At 40.0% G+C, this 27,356-nt stretch overlaps 4 protein-coding genes across 4 annotated transcripts in view; 2 read left to right on the plus strand and 2 right to left on the minus strand.

Moving 5' to 3' along the window:
• LOC308098723 (cytoplasmic phosphatidylinositol transfer protein 1-like) overlaps positions 1-27,356 on the plus strand; it is a gene marked incomplete at its 5' end in the record, with an annotated part of 188,967 nt that overhangs the window by 10,834 nt on the left and 150,777 nt on the right. The window lies entirely within an intron of this gene.
• LOC308098728 (SMH class II histocompatibility antigen, beta-1 chain-like) overlaps positions 8,956-27,356 on the plus strand; it is a 42,551-nt gene continuing 24,150 nt past the window's right edge. Inside the window, exons 1-2 of the mRNA XM_080447157.1 lie at positions 8,956-11,283; positions 12,076-12,369. Of these exons, the coding sequence (XP_080303283.1) occupies positions 11,208-11,283; positions 12,076-12,369 (370 nt within the window). The 5' untranslated portion in view covers positions 8,956-11,207. The remainder of the gene's footprint in view (positions 11,284-12,075; positions 12,370-27,356) is intronic.
• On the minus strand, positions 14,993-19,754 carry LOC308098754 (SLA class II histocompatibility antigen, DQ haplotype D alpha chain-like). The gene is made up of 6 exons (XM_080447185.1): positions 19,641-19,754; positions 19,021-19,266; positions 17,084-17,245; positions 16,756-16,822; positions 15,352-16,091; positions 14,993-15,085 (listed from the first exon to the last, which is right to left on the minus strand). The coding sequence occupies exons 1-4, from the start codon at positions 19,690-19,692 to the stop codon at positions 16,770-16,772; spliced, it is 513 nt and encodes a 170-aa protein (XP_080303311.1). The 5' UTR covers positions 19,693-19,754; the 3' UTR covers positions 14,993-15,085; positions 15,352-16,091; positions 16,756-16,769.
• LOC308098735 (H-2 class II histocompatibility antigen, A-Q alpha chain-like) lies at positions 22,051-24,550 on the minus strand. Its single transcript, XM_080447165.1, has 4 exons — positions 24,479-24,550; positions 23,700-23,951; positions 22,961-23,242; positions 22,051-22,250 (listed from the first exon to the last, which is right to left on the minus strand). Exons 1-4 carry the CDS (start codon positions 24,531-24,533, stop codon positions 22,129-22,131), a joined length of 711 nt encoding a protein of 236 aa, XP_080303291.1. The 5' UTR covers positions 24,534-24,550; the 3' UTR covers positions 22,051-22,128.

Consider the following 27,356-nt stretch of genomic DNA (forward strand, 5'->3'; position numbering starts at 1 on the left):
ACCTACAAAGTAACTAGTAACTAAAGTTTTTAAATAACTGTAGTGGAGTAAGAGTACAATATTTGCCTCTGAGATGTAGTGGAGTAGAAGTAAAAGTACAAAAAATTGGAAATACTCCAGTAAAGTAAAAAATACCTCAAAATTTCACTTAAGTACAGTACTTGAGTAAATGTACTCAGTTACTTTCCACCACTGCAAGGTTTCCACCCGGACAGTGACGATATGCCCTAGGTATTGCACTAATAGAATTGTTGCCTCACAGCAATAAGATAAGGAACTGCATTCTGTCCGTGGCGGCCGCTCTCTGTCAACGTCACATCTGTATGTTCTCCGTGTTGCTGAGGGTTTAGTTTTCCGCGTCCTTGGCTGTTTTCCTGCAACCCTGCGATGTTCAAAATGGACATGCAGACTGTAAATTGCCCGGACGTGTGAGTGCGAGTGATTCTTTTATTTGTGCGATGGACTGCCAACCTCTAGCTGTCTAGCTCTATAGATTTATTCCCTCTGCCCAAAGAACATTGAGGAGTAAATAGCATTTTGAAGGTTAATTCCTCGTTTTGTCATGCTTACGATGACTGTCACCCAGACCAAAGAGAATAGAAGTGGACCTCTCCGTTCGTTTTTTATACCGTGTGAAAAAACGTGACTTTCCCTATTCTGGCCGAAAATGACCGCGGAAAAAAAAGAGAACCGGAAACGGAATCTGCGTCATGAAACCGGAACCCAATGAGTCTGAAGGAATCAGAAAGTGAAAGTGATCATGAAAAATAAACAGAATAGCGCGACCACAGTAAAAAGTAAAAACTCTGGATTTCTCGTTCTGGCAGGGAGGGTATTCAGAGAAAACTCGGGATAACTCGGGGCTTGGCACTGAGAGAGTTAATAACTGTTACATTTAACCACTTAAAAACCTATATAGACTACTTAGTTGCCCGGAGTCCACCAGAACTCTATACTACACCAAATATATTTTTCAGGCTTGTAGATCTGCTCACAAAAGATCTGAGCGTGTAGATCTGATCTCAAAGGAGGAGACAGACAGCTGTACAATAGGTGTGGAGTGATACTGTAAGTGACATCTGCTGTGCTCCTTCTTTCTTATAAAGTAGGATCAATAGTTGTACTTTGCTCGTGGAACTCTTCTAAATTTGTATGTACAACCTGTAAGATTTGAACACTGTTGCTGTCGGGTGGAATTATATTCAATGTCCAGAACTGTTACCTCTCAGAAAATGAGAAAATGTGTTCCGATGGATTGATTAATTGATTGAATACTTCAGTTTGAAAATAGTACAGTGGTATGATTATACAATGATGCTAAAAGGATAATGCAAAAAAAGCCCTAAGGGCTTGTTTCCAATGTGGTCCTATGTATTAAATTCATCAAGACATTTAAAGACATACGATAACTATGCAATGTAGTTATTATTATAAAGCTCAAGCTCTTGTTAATACTTTTCATTGTTTCAATATTTATAAAACCCACAGACACACTTAACACATTACCTGCCAAGAACGCAGATATGCAATCTGCATTCTGTGTGCATTCAGGGGAAAAAACACTTTGAATTAAACACATAGAGCTGATTACACACACACACACACTCACGCACGCACGCACGCACACACACACACACACACACACACACACACACTCACACTCACACTCACACACACAGAGCTGTCAGCAGTGAGCTGCAGTACGTGATCTCAAATACAAGTGTTTGTCAAACTAGACGGATGTGTTCCACATATGATGTACAGAGTGCTGCATGCCCTCTAGTTGTGCATATTTAGCCTTCAGAGAGAGAAAGAGAGACAGAGAGAGAGAGAGAGACAGAGGGAGAGAGACGGACAGACAGACAGACAGACAGACAGACAGACAGAGACTGAGAGAGAGTCCGACAGACAGAGAGAGAGACTGAGAGAGACGGAGAGAGCGAGACATGAGACCGAGAGAGAGAGAGAGAGACAAAGAGTGAAAGAAAGAAATTAAATTATATTTAATGAAATTATTGTGAAACAGCAGCATCTGGTATCATAAACCATAACACAAGACTCTGCATGTTGTGAAAATGGATGAATTTTCGGGGCGTGCCCCATTGTTCCTACAGCCCTTTGTCCCGAAGCACCATTGGTCCAGCAGCCCATTATTCCGAAATCTCAATAGACTCAAATTCCCATTGATCTGGAAACGAGCGCTCTCCATGGTGCTGAAATGCCTGTTATGTCAAAATTAAGTCTGTCTTAAAATGATGTTTGCTCGTCAGTAGGCTATATATATCTAGTCTATTCTAGCGTGCACATGCGGGCAAAAAAATGATACTTGACCCATTGTACCTGTGAGGATGCCATTTCTAGCCCACTTAACCAGAAAGGTCAACTCTCTTTTATCTCTCTGCTGTCCACTCACGTCAGGAGGCCTGATGCAAGGATGTCGAAATGCCACTTTGTGGTGGATTGCTTTGTAAATCTGTGCGTGCAGATAATTTGTATCTGTGCGTGCGTGCTGAGCAACTCGCAACACAAGAGTAAAGTTATAGGCTGCTGATTTCACGTCTAGGACTAAACAGGAATGTGTATATCCTACTATATATTGTATTTGCATTTCCTAAGTTTGCGCATCAAGGAGCTTTCCACCTGCAGTGGCCAAGCAGACGCCTTTCAGTGACTATGCAGTGCAGGAGCCAGTATGTCTATTAATATGATTATAATCATAAGCCTGATCTATACGTTTTGGCACTTGTTGTCACTAATAAAATATTGAAAATAGCCGATCTACAAGCTCACAACGTGTCGCATCGCAATGCGTTGTGAGCTTGTCCTTGAAGCAGCTAGTATAACTATTGTCTGATCCCTGTGCTCCTTGGCAGAACTACCATACCACGACCTGAGTGTTATTGTACTTCTCCCCATGATATCATGTACAATAAAGAATAACCATCACCACCTACAATATTGTCTCGACTCCTATTGCCTCATCAATTCACTGATTGATCCAGAATTCCACGACTCCTGACAGCAATGATTATTTTGTATTGCTGACGTAATTATTATTATTATTATTATAATCCCCTTCCAGGTCAGGTTCCAGGAACCTGAAACTTAAAAACTGGTTGTGCCTGATTACATGACGATAGCAGCATCAATACAAGTCATTGTCTAGTCACAGCTACACACACACACACACACACACACACACACACACACACACACACACACACACACACACACACACACACACACACACACACACACACACACACACACACACACACACACACACACACACACACACAAACAAACATACTCATGTCTGGGAGAACAGAGCAGTTTGTTGCACAGTGAAAGCATTTATCTTTCAGCAGGAAAGGTGATTGTTCATCACTCCTCCCTCCCTTCCTGTGTGTTGCCCGTCTCTTTCACCTGAGTCGTACATTTAGCTGCTGTTGGGCTTTCTATTTTTTACTTGTTTTTTGTAAATGAAAGCCCTACTTTGTCATAGTACAGTGTCACACAAAGGTAGCAAAAATAGCAGATCTGCGACACGTTGTAGATCTGTTTAAGTGATAGTGGTAAAGTGTTGGTTTTATAAATGTTGAACCAATGAAAAGTAATAACAAGAGCTTGTGACTAAATAACTACATTGGAACGCAGGTTTTTTTTTCCTGAAAAGCAACAGTTTTGGACATTGGTTTCCAAGAGAGAGAGAGAGAGAGAGAGAGAGAGAGAGAGAGAGAGAGAGAGAGAGAGAGAGAGAGAGAGAGAGAGAGAGAGAGAGAGAGAGAGAGAGAGAGAGAGAGAGAGAGAGAGAGAGAGAGAGAGAGAGAGAGAGAGAGAGAGAGAGAGAGAGAGAGAGAGAGAGAGAGAGAGAGACTTTATTAACGCATTGTTATTAGTACCTGGCAAGCTTGCATTTCATACACCATCTGTTTACAGTAATGCCACTTGTATGCAAATGACAAATCTGTATGAGAACTCAATAAATAGCTAGATTAATCAATGAATCAATAGAAAAATCAAAAACTATATATATATATGTATTTTATTATTATTATTATTATTATTATATTATTATTATTTATCAATAGATCAGAACTGGGCTGGCCAATCAGGGGGGGGGGCAAATGCCATAGCCACTGTGCTGGGCCACATGGAGGCCAGACAGGAAGCGACCGTAACGGCTGTGATGCATCATGTGCATTTCCCAGTATGATGGTTACAGGTGGAGACAGATCTGGTGCAGCTGGTAGAAGCAGAGTATAATGTGATCACATGGTGTTGTGAAGTGGTTTACACATGGCGTTTAGTGACGGCTGACAATCACTGAATCCTCGTTTGTGTTACACAAGTAGCATGAGTCGTGTTCTCACCTCCTCGCCTCCTCTCTTGGCCACTGTTGCCAGATTGTTGCTAGAGAAATAAGCAATGAGGTCTATGGAAACAAGCCCAAAAGAAGCAACTAGGCCACATGAGCACTTTAAACATATACATTGGCCATTTGAAAATAGCCGATCTACAAGCTCACAACGCATCGTGATGTGACGCTTTGTGAGCTTGTAGATCTGCATTAGCAACTACACTTTAGAAACCCCAAAAGCCCCAAAAAAATGTGCAACCCACAACTACCAATATTTACAAACGACTTTACAGAAAAACAAGCCCAAAGTGGCTTATAATAAGCAGACATGGCAACACCGCTCCTGGCCCCTTTTTCCTGTGTGTGTGTGTGTGTGTGTACTGTATACACGTTAGTCCCTGTCTCTCCGTTTACGCTGCACACCGACACACAATCACTTAGTGTTTTGCTTCCCCAATCCAGTCAATCAGTTTGTGTGTGTTCGTGCATGTACGCGCACATGTGTAACCTACTGTATATATGTATGTGTGTGTGTGTGTGCGTGAGTGTGATGAGTACACATATATAATCAGCAAGAGGTAAAGATGTATAAGTAGTGCATGAGTTGCTATAGGAACACCAGCAGCTTAGAAGTGTCTTGATGGTGAAATTACTTTGGGGGGGGGGGGGTGTGTGTGTGTGTGTGTGTGTGTGTGTGTGTGTGTGTGTGTGTGTGTGTGTGTGTGTGTGTGTGTGTGTGTGCGCGCGCGTGTGTGTGGTGCACGAGTGCAGGGTTAAAAGTCTTTGTTGCAGCTGTTCTCCATGTGATAGAGACCAAACTATTTCTATCCGCTGGCTGCAGTGTGTTTCTTTTCACTCCGTTAGCGTTGTCACTCCATGCATACATACTGTAGCCAGCTGGTGACATGCCTGTCCCTGTGGCCATTGTTTCCTGTCAGTCCATCTGTCCATCCGTCCAGCTATTGTTTCCATGTCTTCATCATCAGACCCAGAGCGTGTGTGTGTGTACGCGTGCGTGGATCAGTCACACAGGGAGGTGTGAGTCCTCTGTCTGTCCAGAGAACTCAGTTAACCACTTTCAACATGGCCTCCCTCTTTTTCAAACATTATAAAATCTCTTAAAATGTTTCAGAAACTTTCTAAAGCCACAGATACAGGCTACCATTCTTTTTCAATAGACCCTACATATATTTTCACATACCCTTTTCACATATACCCTACTCACATATACCCTTCTGACAAAGATCTACAACAACTTGCAGCTACACAAAAGTTGAGCTGGTTTCAACTTCAGATACAAATCTACAAAGCTACTATTATGCAGTGTAGCTTCGTATCGTTGTATCTTTTGTATCTGCCAGTGTGAACGCAGCATAATGTTTCAAAGCATTGCTGTGTGTGTGTGTGTGTGTGTGTGTGTGTGTGTGTGTGTGTGTGTGTGTGTGTGTGTGTGTGTGTGTGTGTGTGTGTGTGTGTGTGTGTGTGTGTGTGTGTGTGTGTGTGTGTGTGTGTGTGTGTGTGTGTGTGTGTGTGTGTGTGTGTGTGTGTGTGTGTGTCAGAAAAACAGAGCCGGCATTAAAAATAGGCATTTAAGTATAAAAAAAACAATAGTTTTTCAGAGTGGAGGGTTGACAGAGGACAGTGAGTTCACCTGGGTAAAACCGCTCTGTACTACAAGGGCTCTTCACACCTTCAGAGCACACGGGCAGAAAAATGTTTGCTTTAAGATAATATAAATATTTTATCCATGACCCATGGATAAAATCTGTAGGAGTAACGTCAAAAAATGGGTTTTGCACAAATCGGCCTCCTGGTGACGCTATAACAGGCCCATGTGAAAAATTTGGGGCAGAGGATCTGAATTGGCATCGAGGGAGTGTGTGTGCACAGTTTCGCAGCTAGCGGGCCAACGGTGCCGGAGATTAGCTGGTAACACACGGACAGGACACACACACACACACACACGGACGGACGGACGGACGGACAGGGGGTAAAACATACTCTCTCGCCATGCCTTTCGGCCTGGCGGAGACAATAATGTAACATTCCATGTAAGTGTCACAGCTTGCTTACGTGTTATATCCTTCACACACATGTCAGGGTCATGGATGGACATCCTTAGTATTGTAGTTTGATCGGTTTTCAGTGGGAAAAAAATGCTTGTTATTATATCCTGCAGGGCAGAGCAGAGAGAGCTCCATCCATGGTGGTCACTTTATTAACGCATTGTTATTAGTACCTGGCAAGCTTGCATTTCATACACCATCTGTTTACAGTAATGCCACTTGTATGCAAATGACAAATCTGTATGAGAACTCAATAAATAGCTAGATTAATCAATGAATCAATAGAAAAATCAAAAACAATATATATATATGTATTTTTTTATTATTATTATGAATCAATAGATCAGAATTGGGCTGGCCAATCAGGGGGGGCAAATGCCATCGCCACTGTGCTGGGCCACATGGAGGCCAGACAGGAAGCGACCGTAACGGCTGTGATGCATCATGTGCATTTCACAGTGTGATGGTTACAGGTGGAGACAGCGGTGCAGCTGGTAGAAGCAGAGTATAATGGGATCACATGGAAAAATAATTTAAATAATCAAAGATTTGCAAAAGATTTTTCAAAAAAAAACAGTTCTACAAGCTCATAGTGTGGCACTCGGTGTCGTGCTATGAGCTGCTATTTTTGAATAGCCAAAGCATAAAATAATGCTTTTTTGGTCAAATCTAAAATGACATGGATGCTTTTAATGGATTAAAGAAGCGTGGTGCTGATTACTAGAGAGAAGACATGAGAGTAATTGAACTGAAACTGATCCTTGTAATAGTCGATACACAATCTACAACATGAACCGGTAGTCTTACTCAGTTGTTCTCAACCTGTCGGTCGGGGTCCCCACATGATTTTGGGAGGGTCCCCAGATGACCTGATGGTCAAGTTTCAATTTATCCCCAGAACAAGCAGGTCGGCTCCATTAGCTCAACGATAAAATATTTCAGCACTTGCGCAGGAAACCGGGTTCAAATCCAGGGTAGAAGAGGAAAGTTAGTGCTGCTTTAAACAAAACAAATATCACTTACTGCACCTTTAACTGAAGTTAACTAATTCAAATAAAGGCTGTTTGTATACACTTCACTGAGACAGGTGTAACAGAAAATATCCTCTTTCAGTGTTACTTACCATGACCAAAAAGGTGAACAAAAATAAAAAGTGGAAACTGGTAGTTCTTCATATTCATATTTTTATATCAATGAAAACTACTGTAGCACTACAAAGTGTTCAGGATCACAACAAGGAAATGAAATTAAATGTGAAATATCCAGACTCATAGTGACGTAGTCCAGGTTTCGCATACCTTGTTCCTGTCAGTGATGGAAGAAGTACTCCCATTTTTTACTTAAGTAAAAGTATCAATACTGCAATGTAGATATACTCTCTTGCAAATTAATGTCCTGTATTCAAAATCTGAGTAGATTAAAAGTACAAAAGTGTTGACATAAAAATCATACTAAAGTAAAAGTGGTGAAACTTTTTCATTTTTTTTTCAAAAATAGGACATGTTGTGAGCTTGTAGATATTTTCGAATACCTGAATTTTAAAATGGGGCTTATGTGGTCAATACATATTTTGTATTAATAATCTAAATCCGCAAAGTAACTAGTGACTAAAGCTCTCAAATAAATGATAGTAGTGGAGTAAAAATTACAATATTAATAGAGTAGAAGTAAGTGAAAAACTGACGTCCAAATTTTACTTACATAAGTACAGTACTTGAGTAAATGTACTTAGTTACTTCCCACCACCGGTTGCACACCTTTGTTCCTGGTGTACTCCTGCATACTGTACGTGTCGACGCCTCTCTGACAGAGCACATTCATTGTTGTACGTTTTCATTGATATAAAAGTATGAATATCAGGATTGATCTCTTTTCCCTTTTTATTTTTGTTCAGCTTTTTGGTCAAGGTACGTAACACCTTTTCTGTCTTTCTGTCTGAATCTTTTCTGTCTGACTCAGTTAAATATATACAGGCATATATATGTACAGTATGTGAGGAAGTTATGTTCAGTTAACCCAATAAAGCCGGGAAAGCATCTGTGTCATTTTAGATTTTAGCTACAGTATATAGCTATATATATATATATATATATATATATATATATATATATATATATATATATATATATATATATAGCAACATATATAAGTTATGGGTTCCCAGAACTCTTGTCTAATTAAAAATAAATACATAAATGAACTAAAATAATAAATAAATACATAAATTGACTAGCGGTTCATGTCTCCACTATTTGCTTAACTGTTCGCCTACAATGATGATTTTGATTTCAATACTCTCACGTCTTCTCTTAACAGTTTTGTGGTATCTGAACAGTATGCAAGTAAAACTCCTCATAACATAATGTACAAATCTAAAACCATATGTTAGCAGTACTGGGATCACAAGTCCACTTTGGCCTGTACACAGGAGAGCTTATTCAGAGGTGGCTGTTGGGCCTAGCCAGGTGGGGGTGGAATTAGCATTACCAATTGGGGAGACAGCAAGTCTACCATTTGTTTGGTCAACAGCCACCCACATGAACAGGCTGTAGGCTATTCAAATGTGGATCCATTGTGTTTAAAAGGGAGACTAAAATCTAACTCAGTACTAGTGCAGTCCTTGGCCGAAGGGCTGAGGAACAGGGGCTCTGCTCCTGGCTGCTCCTCTGAATGCTGTTTGTTGTTTGATGCTGAATAAACCATCTGAATGGAACCTGGAAACCCTGACGTCCGTCGTCTGTCTGCTTCTCCTCCACTTCTTATAACAACTACAAGCCTGCTAACCTGCAGTTTATGCCTCATAATATACGACATTTGGCGAACCAGCGGCTATTGTTGCTTTCCATTCCGGAGGCGCTTTAGAGAAGAACCTGTGTGTTTTGAGGTGGCCGCAGCAGCGGGCCTGTGTGGAGGAGGCCCACCGCGGAGCTGACCATGGAGACTTCAGGGCGACCTACGATGAATGCCTTGCGACGGCGACGTTGTGATGACTGCGCGGCCGCTCGTGACCAGATCTCAGGTGGCTACGCAACTGACTACTCTACTCTTCTCATGGAGACGGCGGTGCGGAAAACTTTCTGTCGAAGTTGTCCGTGGGGGGAGAAGAGGTGAGCATGGAGAGAGGCTATTTTTTGGCTGGAACAATGGAACCATCTGGACCTGCGCTCGGTTATTCTGCTGGGTGCGTGGACATTGAGGTAGAGACTACAACAGCAGCATTATCGGATGGAACACTGAACATTCGGGACAAGAGGTTGTATTTTAGTGATAAAGTGATTTGAACCACGGAGCGTTATTTTTGTTGCCGTGCGTAAAAGTGTGAAGTGAGGATTTTTGTTGTTACACTCTCTGGTCTATTTCATTGAAGAAACACTGTCTTCTGTTCAATGTAGGCACCTCCGTTGGTAGTTAGCATGTGTAGTTAATAGGAGTACTCGAAAGGTTCTATCTTTGGTTACAAGTTTGGTGACTCGGCGTGGGGGGACATTGGTAGGGGGAAGGGTTATCTTTAGTGTGAGAGTTTAAAGAAAACAGAGAGACCTGCGCACTAATTGAATGAGAATGCATTTTGACTGGTGTTTTTATTTTCGAGACATGGGTATGATGAAGTGAAGAAGTGGTATAAGGAGAAAGTTCAGCACCGTATTGATGTATTTTCTGTGAATAAGGTTTTCTGAGTTGTTTTATTTTTAAGCTTGTTTTATTTTTAAATAGTTTCAGTCTTTGCCTTCGGTGTCAGTCGAAAGTCATGTGATCCATGACACACGCGTCCAATGTTAGCCGATCCGTTACTAAATATTGATATTCTTTCTTATTTTGTGAAACAGTTTGTTTATTTTTATTTTGAAATTTAAGGTAAATCACTGTATGACCATTATGTAATTTTGATGCTTGTATCTAAGTTGTTTTGTCTGATGTGATGTTTGATGTTAATTCTTCCTAAATGTCCTTTGTTTAAGTTTCAGCCATTGATTGGTCTTGGGGGGTGTAGCAGGATGTTGTTTTTTGATGTTTTTCTTGCAAACTGTTCTATTCAATATACCTGGTTGCGGAAGAAGTTAAATTCTTCCGTGGGGGGAATAGTTGTGTGGTATCTGAACAGTATGCAAGTAAAACTCCTCATAACATAATGTACAAATCTAAAACCATATGTTAGCAGTACTGGGATCACAAGTCCACTTTGGCCTGTACACAGGAGAGCTTATTCAGAGGTGGCTGATGGGCCTAGCCAGGTGGGGGTGGAATTAGCATTACCAATTGGGGAGACAGCAAGTCTACCATTTGTTTGGTCAACAGCCACCCACATGAACAGGCTGTAGGCTATTCAAATGTGGATCCATTGTGTTTAAAAGGGAGACTAAAATCTAACTCAGTACTAGTGCAGTCCTTGGCCGAAGGGCTGAGGAACAGGGGCTCTGCTCCTGGCTGCTCCTCTGAATGCTGTTTGTTGTTTGATGCTGAATAAACCATCTGAATGGAACCTGGAAACCCTGACGTCCGTCGTCTGTCTGCTTCTCCTCCACTTCTTATAACAACTACAAGCCTGCTAACCTGCAGTTTATGCCTCATAATATACGACAGTTTCATCAGAACATTATTATCAGAACCACGCGTCTTTTATTGTAAAAGAGGACAATCTAACAGATGGAGAGTACATCGTAACGGAACATTTCAACGGGAACTTATTGGCGGACTACAACAGCACAAGGGGCAAATGGAAAGGACACACTTATTGTGGAGCAAAAGTTGCGGATATTTGGAATGGGAATACATTTCTAGTAATGAAGAGGAAACATGAGAAGGAAGTGTTGGTCTCACTGTTGGTCTCAAACGTAGCCTTGGGAAAGAAAGTTTTAGGTAAAAAGGTGCAACTCTATCCTGATAATTCTGTGTGTGTGTGTGTGTGTGTGTGTGTGTGTGTGTGTGTGTGTGTGTGTGTGTGTGTGTGTGTGTGTGTGTGTGTGTGTGTGTGTGTGTGTGTGTGTGTGTGTGTGTGTGTGTGTGTGTGTGTGTGTGTGTGTGTGTGTGTGTGTGAGATAGCATTAAAGGTGTAGTTAGTAAGATTATTATTATGCTAAAATAAGTGTTAAATAGCTCCATGTTCTGATAGCAACCATTGCTATAGAGTGTTTGCCCAGCAACAGGGGTCTCCCTGTGTCTCCGAGCTCTTTAGTGAACAGAAATGCATTTTCAGGTCGGGATACCAATTTTATCCAATAAGGAGCGAGAACTCATACAGGATAAACAAGTGAAATTTGAAGTGATGACACAAAGAAATAAGCAGTCAAAATTGGAACTGAAACATACACAATAAATACAATTCAAGCTGATAAGTGGATACTATCTACTGACTGGATTAAATTGGCAACCCATCTGAAAAACCCATCTGTTTATTAAAGAGCTGGACATGGGGATACTATAGCTGTTATTACTGCTATTATTAGGCTAGCTACTGCTTATCAGAATATAGAGTTATAACTTTTACACAGACAGACAGACAGACAGACAGACAGACAGACACATTTTGTTTGAAACAAATAATATCACCGACACTACCTTTAACGTGTTTATATTTAACATGTACAGTAGGTTACTATGCTGGCCATTAGACACAGAAGCTGATAATGTTGATGTATTGTAATCTTCCAGGTGAACTAATAGCTAAACCCAACGTCACAGTGAAGTCAGTGAAGCTGCCCAGAGGCAGACATCCAGCCATGCTTGTGTGCAGTGCATACAACTTTTACCCCAAACAAATCCTAGTCACATGGCTGAGAGACGGCCAGGAAATCACCACAGATGTCAGCTACTCTGATGAGTTGCCGGATGGAGATTTCTATTATCAATTCCATTCCTTCCTGGAGTACACCCCAACATCAGGAGAGACGATCACCTGTATGGTGGAACACCCCACCCTCACTGAGCCAATCTTTCAACACTGGGGTGAGGGTGTGTTATGATGCGTTTACTGTATGCAGTGGTGGAAAAAGTGTTACAATTTCTTTACTTAAGTAATCAATACTGCAATGTAGAAATACTTTGTTACAAGTGAAAGTCTGGAATTCAAAATTTAAACTAACAAAAGTATTGGTATAAAAATTTGCTTAAAGTATCAAAGTAAAAGTACTCATTATGCAGAATGTCCCATTTCACAAGTTTTCAAATGTATAAAATGTATATATATAATTTTTGAATAGCAGATCTACAAGCTCACAATGCGTCGCATCGTGACACATTGTGAGCTTGTAGATCGGCTCTTTTTTTTAAGATTTTCAAATGACCGAAATATTTATAAGCCTGAAGTAGTAATGTATGTTTTGTAATAACAATCAAAATCTACAAAGTAACTAGTAACTAAAGTTTTCAAATAATTGTAGTGGAGTAAAAGTACAATATTTGCATCCGAGATGTAGTGGAGTAGGAGTAAAGGAATTGGAAATTGGAAATACTCAAGTAAAGTAAAAAATGCCTGAAAATTTACTTAAGTACAGTTACTTTCCACCACTGACTGCATGCACAATGACAATGATCACGTGCATGTAGGCTACTGTATGTCATGTACAGCATATATGCATCGTCTTTTTTCAGAGGCAATCTTTCATCTCATTGGTTTACCCCTCCTTGCCTCAGTGATCTTTCTTCTCCTTGGTTTAGAGCTCTCCTTGCCTCAGTCGGAGAGGAATCAAATAATTGCTGGATCAATCGGCCTGCTGATTGGCTTCGTGTTCGTGACAGCTGGGTTGATCTACTACAAGATAAAACCTGTTAAACACTCCCCTCTGCCTCAAGGTAAACACACTGCAAAACAACTAGTAATGCAGCAGTGTTATACATTTATGACATCACAAACAAATCAATATTTTGTTTTTACATTTGTGGCGGTTTCTGCAGGTCAGGTGGTGGTTCCTATGGAATGCACTGGAATGATGCAGGAGTCAGAAGACCCAGAACTATAAGTGGTGTTTACTGTATGCTAAAGCTGTCAACCATCCACTGTATAAACATCCAATTATGCACAAATACATACATTCTTTATTTAGGTCCAGGACCAGTAATCGTGCCAGCAGGTTTGAAGACTTCTGATGAAATAATATTAACCATATAGCTGATCAAATAAGTTAATCACCTACAGTATCTATGTTCATTTTACAGACTAAACTTATGAATAATTCACAAATCAATCATTAGTGGTGTAAAAAATAAGGAACAGTAATCATTAATCATGCTTGTCTGTAATGACAAAAATATGATTTGGTTGTTATTGTTGTGCTGTTGTGTTTTAGTGTAGTGAAATAATCTGATTGTATTATATTTGTATGATTTGGAAGAGTGTGTGTGTGTGAGTTATGTGTCTGTTCTGAAGAAGGAAACTATTTATGAACTATTACCACTGTTTATGAGCTAGTCACACTGTTTGTTAACCCATTAAAACCGGGAAAGCATCTGTCATTTTAGATTTGAGCTAAAAAGCATTATTGTATACTTTTGCTATTGCAGATATATAAGCTCATACAGCTTTTAGATCTGCTTTTTAAAGGGAACATTTTTAACTGAAATCTTTGCTTCTGGCGGTCCCTGGAACAAAATATTTTGAGATGGGTGTCGGCGGCCAAATAGATTTAATTTTGGGGGTCCTTGACATTAAAAAGTTTGAGCACCACTGATGTAGAAACATACGTGTTTCAGAAAACTGATCTAAGAGACATTTTTAGAATCGGCCTCAAGTCTTAAAGGTGTAGTTCACCCAAAAACCCTTATCAATTACACACCCAATGAAGCATTGAATTCATGGAGATATTTGTTTTGTCCCATTCCTAAGCCAATAATTTGATGACTGGCGGAAAGATGCCAATGTATCCGGTAGGAGACTCAAAGAGTCTCCTTTGAGTCTCCTACCGGAGAGACCGCCGGTCATAACATTTTTGGCTTAGGAATGCAACAAAAACAAAAAAAATCTCCATGAATTCAATGCTTCATGGAGTGTGTATTTAATAGAAAATAAGTAATTTTTTGGGTGAACTACTCCTTTAATGGGTTAACTATAGTCAGACTGTCTATGAACTAGTCATAGGGATCTTTGACGTGGAGAAGTGAAAGGCACATGAGGAACAAACTGAACAGAAACACGTTTAAATGTTGAGGTTTTGGTCACCGAGATGGCAATGAGTTTCTCTATATAGCAGATGTCTCAGACAAAATGAATCAAAACAGACCTCTATTGTACACACTGTTGGAATGGAATTAAGATACTGGTTGCTTTAGGTAGTTGTGGTGTTCATTTAAAAGCATGGATTCATTGGGCTCAATGTTTTTCATAAAGCCATGGGCTCTATCTAAACATGGCTGAACTTTGGTTCACGATTGTGACTTAGTGAGTGAAGGACTGTGACATACATTACTTTGACATACAGTATAAGGTGAATTATATCGTATTCAAATAAATGTACTACTTAGACAGTTTGTTGTAGCAATGTAGATGCTTCATTTAAATTCCTTTATGTGTTTTAAATAAACTGCCTGCAGTCAAACCAACAGAAGGCTTTTTTACAAGTTTACAAGTGTAAAACAGGGGGTGGGAATTATATTTGTTCATACAAACTCCATTTGTAGATTTCAGGAAAGAAATAAGGCCAGATATCTTATTCCTTATATGAGTAGCCTGCTGCAACCCTCCTGATTTCGTGTATAAAGGGGCGTGTGTATAGAGCCGGCGAGAGACGGCGCCTGATCCCATTGGTTCACCGATCTGTCCGTCAACCCCCGCCCCGTTAACACAACATTACGAGCGACGCCCACTGCACTCTGGTTGGTTGGGAAATGAAACACTTCCTCATACCCAGTACAGGCTATAGTTGGGCCAGGCTTTTATTTTTTAGCAAAACTAAGCAATAAAAGCCTGGAGATCGAGGCTATTATATGAGTGACACATCAGCTATTAAAAAAGGGTGATTTGATTTGTATTGATCTTGAACGAATAAAAACACAGAAAACTCCACACTCGACATCAACACAATAACAGCACAACCATTTGTGTGTGTATATATATATATATATATATATATATATATACTGTATATGTACTGTATATGTATATGGTATAAAATAAAAATAGCGGCAGACATGGCAGCAGATATACACATATAAGGTGCAGCAAAAGAACAGTAACATTTAGAACATAGATCTTTGGGCATATACTCATTGTGCAGGTGAGACATCATTTAGCAGCAGATATCAGGCATGTCCATGTAAACGTATAGCAGTTGGAGGGCAGCAGCAGCTGTTAGGCCAAGAAACATTTTTGCTTTGAGGATGATATTAGTAGGCTAAAGTTAAAAAAAAAATAGTAAAAGTTAAACTTTTAATCCTCAGAAGATGTAAAGGTTGCATGGTCTCGTTTGAAGATGCTGTCCTTTATTGTGAAATTTGTAGGCCTAATAACTGTCAATACCATTCCTCTCTTTGAAAAGACCAATACAATATTTTTTGCAGTTCACAAACATGGAAGAACATTAAACAAGTCTCTATACTCTTTCTGGAATCTCAATTTGGACGCTTTTCTTTAACGAAGAAGAAAGTTCCAATAGCAATGCCCACAAGTCCCAAACCCAGACCAACTCCACAGAAGATAGTTGGACCAGAGCTGCTCTCAGTGATGACATCTGGGTCTATGAACAAAAGAAGATATTTATGTCCAGGGTTACTACACACATTTGATCAATATGTGATCAACACATAATGTGTGAGTGACTCACTGCATTTTGCCCTATAACTCTTGGACTGTAGGTCGTAAAATCTAAAATATTTGTATCATGACGCAACTCATAGCCCACACCCATTTCGCGTATTCTATCAAACACATTTTCACTTCTAGTCATGTTCAGGGCTGCCAACAGGGGGGGATGTAGGGTACAGGGGGGGGGGGGGGAGCCGGCACAGAGACAATGCAAACTTCTTAAGAATTAATGTACATTTGTGCGGTGGAACTGAGCGCTGTTGTGTGTGTGTGTGTGTGTGTGTGTGCGTGTGCGTGTGCATGCGTGCGTGCGTGCGCGCGCGCGTGCATTCGCGTACGCATGAGAGAGTGAGAGAGAGTAAATAAAACTATAATAATACATTGGTCCTTCCTTCCACGTCATAGTTTGACAATGTGTGACTTGAAAATCGCTACGTCCACACAACTTCCTCGGTTCCTGGCGGCTATAACCCATGACTTACATAGCCATTGGTATAGTGCCAACTAGCCTAGCAGAGATTGCACCCCTTTCCAGTTATGATTTGGCAATATAAGAATCATTTGTTCACTTGGATATAAACATCTTGAATTCTCACCCCAAAACCTAGTTTCAGGCTCTCGCAGGGCCTCGTGCTCCACAGTACAGGCATAGGTGTCTCCTTTCTGAGGGGTGAAGCGCAGGGTAGAAGCGTTTTCAAAAATAGTTGTAGATCAGCTATTTCCACTATTCATATTTAAATTCTGTACTTTTTTTGTCATATCTGCCATGCGCACCTTTTGTTTACGAGGCCTAAAAGCCAAATAGAATTTTTTATTCATAATGTTCCATTGTTCAACGACAGAAGCACAATTAAATCATTCATCGCAATTATTTGTATGACAATAAAATGTCAACACCGTGACAGCCCTATGCCCTAGTGTTACCCAGGTATCGGATCATAGAAACGTCTGCAGGGATTTCCTCAGCATTCTTGGTCCACTTCACTTTGATGGAAGGAGGGAAAAAGTGGTTGACAAAACAGATGAGAGTGTTCTCCACCTCCTCCGTCACTTCATCTTTGGTGTAGATCACGGTGTCAGGTGCTTCTGAATCAACAAATAATAATAGTAGTTACTAATAGTCAGTGATGGAAAAAAGTACTCACATTTCTTACTTAGTAAAAGTCCGGAATTCAAAATGTACTCGAGTAAAAGTACAAAAGTATTGGTATCAAAATATACTTAAAGAACAAAAGTAGAAAGTACATATTATGCAAAATAAAAATCTTTTGAAAATAGCAGATCTACAAGCTCACAATGCGTCGCAATGCAACACATTGTGAGCTTGTAGATCGGCTATTTTCAAATGGCCGAAATGTATATAGGGCTGAAGTAGTTATTTTGTAATAATAATCAAAATCTACAAAGTAACTAGTAACTAAAGTTTTCAAATAATTGTGGTGGGGTGAAAGTATAATATTTGCCTCTGAGATGTAGTGGAGTAGAAGTAAAAGTATTGAAAATTGGAAATGCTCCAGTAAAGTAAAAAATACCTCAAATTTTTACTTACAGTAAGTATAGTGCTTGAGTAAATGTACTTGGTTACTTTACACCACTGCTAATAGTCCATACGCAGAGACTTGGGACATGAATCCTCAGAAACTGACAAATCTACATGCAGTGGTGGAAACCTTGTATGTCCAAAACTTTTACTTTTAAAAAAAATGGGGGAAAGAAAATTGAAAATGACCTGTGTTCAATTAAGTTATTATTTAGTCACAAGCTCATGTTAATACTTTTCGTTTATAAAAACCAACGTGTAGATATTTTTGTGTGACACTGTAGCATGGTGAAGTACTGTAGGGCATTAATTTACAAAATAAAAGGTTTCTGCCCAAACGGCCACGATATGCCAATGGTCTGTTCTGGCTCCACAGTGGTGCAATGAACTCCCCACTGATGTCAGGACAGCAGAGTCACTGCCCATCTTTCGCCGCAAGCTGGAAACCCACCTCTTCAGGAAACACTACCCTTCCTCTTCGCCTTGCCTACTTGTTGTTAACTAGTTGTACGAGCTCTTGTTTTATTGGATCTTGTTTATTCGATACACTTATTTGTTTTAGCCCGTGCTCATTTGATTTTCCTATTTGTCTCATCTGTTTATGAAAGTAGGTAGCTGATACATTGCACTTTTACCTCAGCGCTAGGTATACTCTTAGTTGCTTGTTTTAGATGAGAATGCACTTAAGACTTCTGGTGATTAGTAGTTTCGTTCCCAACCTATGTTGAATGCACTTATTGTAAGTCACTTTGGATAAAAGCGTCTGCATGCTAAATGACTGTAATGTAATGTAATGGTCAATGCCCATGTACAATTTCAAATCCATTGACCAACCCACCACGGAGATAAATGGGTGACAATGGAACGACAGTTTTCATTCGTTCTTAATTTTATAGCATGAAATTAAAGGTAGTGTAAGTGATATTTTTTGGTTAAAACTAAACGTTTATTGTTAAAAGGTCATGTCTGATAGTATTAATTGAGTGTTTGTTCAGTAACAGGGGTCTCCCTGTCTCTCCGGCTCTTTCATAAACAGAACATACATTTTCAGGGGTGTTGCCAATTCCATCCAATCAGGAGAGAGTACCCATTTATCAGCTTCAATTTTATAGTGTTCCAGCTTAAATCGTTTCTGCTCATTTCTTTGTCATCAATTCCAATTTTGCTTGTTAATGCTCCTGTATGAGTCTCCTGATTGGATACAATTGGTAATCCGACAATAGCAGGAGAGACAGAGAGAAACTCCTGTTACTGATCAGAATATAAAGCTATTTAGCACTTATTTTCTAGATATTCAGTGTACTCTTATCAAGACACTTACCTCTGACCTTTGTTAAGCCAGAATTGCATCTTTTCCAAATCTCTAGTCTGTATTTGCAGTGATATCTGAAATACACAGCGTATCCGTAAGGCCAGTCGACGTGGGCAACAGATGGGATGCGGCTGTCCCACACCAGCTGTCCTTTCTTGAAGTTTGCATAATAGACCTCGTCACCATCACCAGTCGCATAGATTCTAGTCTCACCGGATTCAAAGCAGCCAAAGCCATGGCGTCCGATATGAGTTCCTAAAACACAATAATTGTAGAGAAATCAACAATTTATGTATAGCCATATATACTATGTGTATGTTTTGTAGATTTTTGACTATATATATACATACAGTACGTACGTACGTACGTACGTACGTACGTACGTACGTACGTACGTACGTACAGTACATACACTGTACATACATATATACATACATACACACACACACACACACACACACACACACACACACACACACACACACACACACACACACACACACACACACACACACACACACACACACACACACACACACAGAGAGAGAATGGTGCATATTGCTACAGTTTGCAAACTACAAACTAGACAACAAACCATTGGTAAAACTGAAAATAAATGGAATACTCACTTGCACATGAACATGTGCAAACAACTCCAGATAAAACCAGCAAAAAATACATAATATCGTCAGCGACGTGTATTTGTTAATATTCCCTGCAGTATTACCCTCTCTCGCACCGTGTGGCGAGGCATTGAATAGGAGGAAGCTGATGCTGCCAAACAGGAATGTTTTGTTCTTTGTTGATGTCGGGTTACGTTAAGATGTAGACTTTCCTCTTTGTCAGTCACACCACAACATTGTTCATTCTTGCCAAGGGAAAGTTCGGTTGTTCTTCTATTACTGTTTCCTCAAATAGAGATTTTACATAATATAGCAAAAGAGAGGTGTGTGTGTGTGTGTGTGTGTGTGTGTGTGTGTGTGTGTGTGTGTGTGTGTGTGTGTGTGTGTGTGTGTGTGTGTGTGTGTGTGTGTGTGTGTGTGTGTGTGTGTGTGCGTGCGTGCGTGCGTGCGCGTGCGTGCGTGCGTGCGTGCGTGCGTGCGTGCGTGCGTTTTTTTTAAACATGGAAAGTAATCCAATCTACTGTACAGTAAGTGGAATACCTACCAGAGTAATATGTATAATCTTTAATTGTTGGCATTAATGCTCACCATATATCTACCAATCATGACTCTGCACACTATTCTTTTTTTCCCCCTGCCTTACGGTATGTGTAGATTGTGTGTATTTGTAGATAATGTATATTCAAATTTAGCAGTTTGAATCTACATTAGGGTTAAAGGTCAAGTTAAGACAGAGAGAGAATTTTGATGACCTGGCAAGAATTAGTGTGAAAGAGAGAGACAGTGTGATAATGTCAGCTTGTGTTGTTTCAAACGTGTGATCAATAATGTGTCATTGGAGTGAAACAGGTGACTTTACGCCTTTCCTTTTCACCTTCTCTCCGTCTCTCTGTCTCTATACTTATTTCCTGCTCTCTCTCCTGTTGTCTTTCAAGTACACACAGGCTGTCTGAAAACACTCTAACTAAGTACATTTACTCAAGTACTGTACTTAAGTGCAATTTTGAGGTATTTTTTACTTTACTAGAGTATTTCCATTTTTGAGTACTTCTACTTCACTTCATGTAAGAGGCAAATATTATACTTTTATTCCAATACAATTATTTAAAACTTTAGTTACTAGTTACTTTGTAGATTTTGATTATTATTACAAAACATACATTACACACTTCAGCCATTTGAAAATAGTCGATCTACAAGCTAACACTGCGACGCATTGTGACCTTGTAGATCTGCTATTTTCAAAAGATTTGTTTCAAATGTATAAAATTATACATTTGAAAACTTGTGAAATGGGACATTCTGCATAATGAGTACGTTCTCCTTTTGGTTCTTACTTTATTTGTATAGCACAACAACAACGCAATTTAATGACCTCAGCTCTGGTATTAAACAACATTACATGTTTGTTTAAATATTGTTCAACTGAAAGGGAAAAACTCAAAATTCAAATTTTACAGTTTTCTTTTTTTTTAAAAGATTTTTTTTGGGGCTTTTATACCTTTATTTGACAGGAAATGGGGAGAGAGACGGGGGTGACACAGCAAAGGTCGTCAGGATTGGGAGTCGAACCCACAACACGCTGCCAAGCTGGATTATCAGCGTACGTGGTATGCGCCTGGACCGCTAGGCCAGCGGGCGAATTTTACAGTTTGATTGAAAATTACTAACTATGTTTCAGCTTCAATCTTATTGCTTTTTGAACAGCATGACAATAACCAGAAGTTAACAACAATGGAGCAAAATCTGAGAAGTTAAGATTTAGGACTTGTTTGAGGAAATTTGTCTTTTAAATTGTGATACAAATAAATACAATAAAGGCATATTGTAATCAAAGTCATTGACCACAGGTTTTAGGTTATATTTACAAAAAAATGCATAAAACATTGTAAAGCAAGTATAAAGTGTACTATTAGAAAACTTCCTGTAGTAAAGTGTTAGGGTTTCATTCAGATTAGGAATCAATAAACTCTCAAACTGGCTTATGAAAACTGGTTCTGTCACATATAATATTATTTAGCTTTTATATATGTTTGTAATCTTTGCAAATATGGCCAAACTATCAATTCAATAAAAGCTACTTCAAAAGTTGTGTCACTAAGGTTAAACAGCCACACTAACCCTCCCCTCTAGTGTGAACTGTAGCACTGACTCAGTGTAGCACGAAAAACTGGAAACAGAAAACAATATAGGGAATATAGGGGAATATTCACTAAGCTGTGTGAGTGCATTTGTTTACTATATTACAAATATAACTGACGGTACAGTATTTGCTTATTCATCATTCTAAACAGGACAATGCCATGAGCATAATTAAATCGTTTTTCAGTCAGGACAACTCATGAATGGATACAATATTTGTATTGAATATAAAATGAGCAATATATTTATTATGGTTTGACAAGGAATTGGACCTGCTAGCACCACCCCTGTTAGCTGGGGTGGTGGAGGGCAGCAGTGTTTGAGCAAGACAGCAGTGGTGAGAGCTTTAATTTCAGTTCAAATGTTTAGCTTTAACGAGGAGGAATGTTCCAGTAGTAATGCCCAGCAGACCCAGAGTCAGACCAACTCCACAGAAGACAGCTTGAGCAGAGCTTCTCTCAGTGATGTCAGGCTCTGTGAACAACACATTCAATTCAATTTTATTATAATGCCAGATCACAACAAGTTGGCTCAAGGCACTTCACATAATACTGTAGAGAGCAGAGACCCAGAGACTGCAGTGCCCAAAGCCTCCAAGGCACATACATTAATGATACCCCATGGAACTGACCAATCTGACATTACATCACCTTCCACAAAAATAAATACAATGTTGTTATTTATCCCCGCCAGGCAGTTAGGCGAGGGTCAGCCTGGCGGAGATATATGTGCTCCGTGCAGCACCCCTTTCTCCAAACGACTAACTTTAACACTGAACTTGTGTTCGTCGTTTTTCATTGTGCATTGTCAATGAATAGGGAAATATTCACTAAGCTGTGTGAGTGCATTTGTTTAGTCTTGTTTAAAAAAATGTTTTGGTTGCTCCACTGCGCCCTCTACAGATCTGGTCGATGAAATTTTTCTATTGACCAGATTTTTTCCTTCCGGTGAATTATTTTCTTTTCCGGCCAAAAAGTGTATTTTAGACGTGAGGTGGGGGGCTCAGAGTGGACCAACTAAGTAGAGTAGGCTTTCAACTCCATAAAACCGTCTTTGTTTTGGTGAGTAGCGAAAGTGTATTTTTTTTTTTTTTACTACAGACGAGAGGCTGCGCAGCCTGATCGAAAGTCCCATAGCGTTAAGGAGAACTCCTTCTAACGCTATGGACCAGAGCTAGTTCTCACCCCAAAACATGGTCTGAGGCTCCTGCAGAGCTTCATGCTCCACGGTACAGGCATAGACGTCTGTCTCCTGGGGGGTGAAGGTCAGGGTGGAGATGTGGCGGAACGTCCCATCGGGATTAGGTAAATATGAGAGAACACGATCTTCTGCCTTGATTACTGCATCATTCTGGGTCCACTTCACTTTGATGGAAGGAGGGTAAAAGTGGTTGACAAAACAGATGAGGGTGTTTTCCTCCCCCATTATTGTTTCATCTTTGGTGTAGATCACAGTTTCTGGGGCTTCTGACGGTTAAACATAATTTATTTGACATATTATTAGAGTATTTCATTATTTAAAGTTTCAATGGACCCTAACACCCAATTCACACCAGCAGTGTCAACTCTAGCAGATCTACAAGCTTTGTGAGCTTGTAGATCGGCTATTTTCAAATGGCCGAAATGTATATAGGGCTGGAGTGGGTAATGCATGTTTTGCAATGATAATCAAAATCTACAAAGTAATTAGTAACTACGTTTTCAAATAAATAAATAATTGCAGTGGAGTAAAAGTATAATATTTGTCTCTGAGATGTAGTGGCCGTAGAAGTAAAAAATATTGACGATTGGAAATACTCCAGTAAAGTAAAACATTTTTTTTACTTAAGTACAGTACTTAGTACTTAGAGTAAATGTACTAAGTTAATTTACACCACTGACTGGGTGTGACAGAGACCTGTTGGTTCTAAACAGCTTCACTCACCTTTGTCCTCTTTCACTATCTCAGTCGTGTTCATCCAGCTGTCTTGCATCGTTTCAAGGCATCCTTCCTTGTAATACAGGGCATAAAAAGTGGCACTCTCTGCATGGAGGGTTGACGGGACCCTGCTGTCCCACTCCACCACCGTTCCATTCTTAAAATCTACGTGGTAGATTTCATCAGCATCCAGAGTCATGGCGAGTACTGTGTCACCGGAGTCAAAGCACCCATAGCTGTGTTCAAGTACATGAACAGCTAAAAAAAAAAGGAAATAATTTAGGAATTACCATCATTTTACTTTTGAGGGCACACATCCCTTAAAGGGATAGTTCACCCCTAAAATGACTTTTTTCCTAATTATATATAATTTTTTATCGCATTCCTAAGCCAATAATTTGATGACCGGCAGCGGTTCCGGTAGGAGACACAAAGAGTCTCCTTTGCGTCTCCTACCGGAACCGCTGCCTACCGGTCCGCTGGTCATCAAATTCTTGGCTTAGGAATGCGAAAAGAAAAAAAAAATCCATGAATTCAAGTCTCCATGGGGCGACTAATCGATAGAAAAAGTTCACCCAAGTATTTGGGTGTCTTTACCTTGAACTTTGACTTTCGACTCATTCTTTTTATTTCACTCATGAAAAAGATAAATCCATATAGTTCACGTTGCTTTGATCGTATGGAAACCATTCTATAAACCATATCCTGTCAAATCTGAAAGATTCCTAAGACATTATGCTACTGTATCGCCTTCTTCACTGAAGAAGAAAAAATGATGTACTTACTTTGTTCACAGGTGCAAACAGCTCCAGAGAAAAGGAGAATAATTTCAAAGTACATGCTGTCGTCTTATGGAAGTGCTGCTGTATCTACTGTATTAACTCAAACATACATCGAGTTGAGGCTTTGAAAAGAAGGAAGTTACTTGATTCCACTCATAGTGGCGCTAAGACGAAATGATTCATCCTCTTTCTAGTTAATCAGGTCCCTGTGTAAAAGGCATATGTATGTAGGTAAAGACTGTTGAGTACTTTAATTAAATGTGTGCCAATGTACATTTGTGTACATTTGTACTCTGCGGTGTACCCATAAAACTTAACCACTTAAACCCCAGCATCGGTATTGTGGGGAAAGCTTTCACTGAAATTAGCAGATCGACAAGCTCACAATGCGACGCAAGGCGTCGCATTGTGAGCTTGTCGATCGGCTAATAACAGAAAACAGAAAAGACACTAGTATTGAGCCCTGAGGAACACTGGTTACCCATATGGGGTTTAAGTGGTTAAAAACAAACCACAAAAAATCCCAGGTTTGTATTTATTTGAACAGCATTGTGCACTTTATTAGAAGACAGGCCATTATTAGAGACATGGTGCTTATAATGCATAAGCTCGCAAGTCCTCAATACTGTTGTAAAGACCCTTGGGATCGGCCAGTCGATCTTTAAGTCATGGTTGCCCTTCTCTGAGAGTCGGTGGAGATAATGGACAGCAAAGTAATCAATGAAGTTGGCAGAGTATTCAGGTGGCCTTTGAGTAGTAAACAGTAGAACTTGTGGTTAATAATTCAATACAACATAGCGATTCAAAAGATGTGAAATCTCCAAAGAATAGCAGCTTGCACTGCAACACATCATTAAATAATTTAGCTTTGCGGATGCGGGCCACCATGGCTGGGGTGCAGTCTCTCATTATGGGCGGCAGTGGCTCAGAAGGTAGAATGACGGCCACCTGCGAAACGGAGGGTTACTAGTTTGATCCCCTGCTCCCCCTGGGTTTGTGTCGAAGTGTCCTTGAGCTAGACACTAAACCCCTAACTGCTCCCGATGAGCAGGTTGGTGCCTTGCATGTATTTCCTCTATCGGTGTGTGAATATATACAGTATGTGTGTGAACGGGTTAATGTAATAATGTAATGTACCATTTACCATTTTAAGGAAACAAGTTTGAGTGGGCCAAGTTCAGTTTTGGTGACTGTCCGTGACCGCATGGAATATGTTCTTACCTCATGTTGTTTCTGTGGCAACCTCGTCTCGTGCACACACGCTGTACCAGGCTGAAGTGGCCTGAAGTGGTCTTAACTTTAGCAACTGCCTTGGGTCATACTAATTACTCAAAAGTACCCAAAAATACCCCAAAGTATCATACTAATTACCCCAAAGTACCCAAAAAATACCCTAAAGTTTACCCAGAAATACCCTAAAGGTTAATGAAAACAAACAGAAAACAACAACATGTTGCTGTTGGAGCAAATCCAAATCTGAACAAAATAACCAATTTCATAAGGTATTATATTTCCCCCAACACTTGTCTTGATCTAATGATATGTTCCATCTGTGGAGGTCAGGTCAGTGCGGTGCATTGTTGTTAATAGCAGGTAGTGGAAGCCTTCTCTAAGGACAGTTGTTTAGTTGGAATAAAAACATTATATCTGGAAGCATTCTTCACAAAAAATAGAGACTGCATTTGAAAGCTTAAGTTGTCTCAAGGCATTTACACACACGTCACATTATGGTCTTTGCTATACTGTAGCACAATAGCCTATGAAATGAGTGTTTGCTGGTCATTGATATTGATGCTGTCAGGTGACCTTGCCAAGTTGCCATACTGTACATCAGGGCTGGCCAGTGCGCGCCCGCGAAAATGACCGCAACATTCTGTGTCCTCCACTTCAATACCTTCGGTTTTGGTCAAACTACCCCCCAACTTGGAAGCAACAGGAGGTTGCTTGTTTATAATTATTCACAACAAATCTTTGGATCTGATGATAAGTAACTCCGTGGTCGCTAGTTTGAGTCGTCTAAAAATGTTTCACTGTTTTAAAATACTTGCTTAAATCTGCACACTTTTCAGCTTTTGCACAGATAGCTCTTGTATCCTTGTATCCGGGTCTAATCCGGCGGCCACGGTCCGCGAAAAAAATGGGGCAGTGTGTTTAAGGACGAGCGTTCCGTTTTCCACCCGGTTGCCGTTTTTTTGTTTTTTTTTTGCTGTGAGAGAGGGAAAAAAGCGTGAGAAATGGCAACTGTGGCGTGAGAACAGGTTAAATTGCGTGACTCTCACTCTCAAAGGGTGAGACTTGGCAGCTCTGCTGTACATAGCTTTTGCTGAATTGACCCAACTGTGTTGCTGCTGGTTAAGATTTCGGTTCCTTATTTATTTTTCTCAGTTCACTTTCGGCTGGTGAAGCGTTTGTCAAATGATTTGTGGTTTGTGGTTTGGCAGAAAGTGTCCTTTCAAGTTCCCTTTCTTCACCATCGCTGCACCGTTGTTGCTGACAAGACGAATGCATTTTCCATTCGACAAATATGAATCTCTTCCCATATCTTGTTGTCTCATCTTGTCTTGTTAGCTGTGGTTGAAAAATAGCAGTAGCCTAGAATTGAACAGATGAAGTGAAGTGTACCGTACATGGGGTTGTTTTTTCTATAGCCCAGAGCTTGTTATTTTCTATCCGTTGATATTGAACAAATGTATTTATTATTGGATTTATTTTGTTTGTACTTCTATGCTACCCCCCCAAAAAAACAAAACAAAACACATGGCACTCATTTTACACACATTTGCTCTCAAAGGACAAATGGACAACGAAAATATGCTCTCAGCTGTGTGTGTGTGTGTGTGTGTGTGTGTGTGTGTGTGTGTGTGTGTGTGTGTGTGTGTGT

The sequence above is a fragment of the Gymnoscopelus braueri genome (genome assembly GCF_963280865.1).
Source record: "Gymnoscopelus braueri genome assembly, chromosome: 13".
NCBI classification, from domain to species: Eukaryota; Metazoa; Chordata; class Actinopteri; order Myctophiformes; family Myctophidae; genus Gymnoscopelus; species Gymnoscopelus braueri.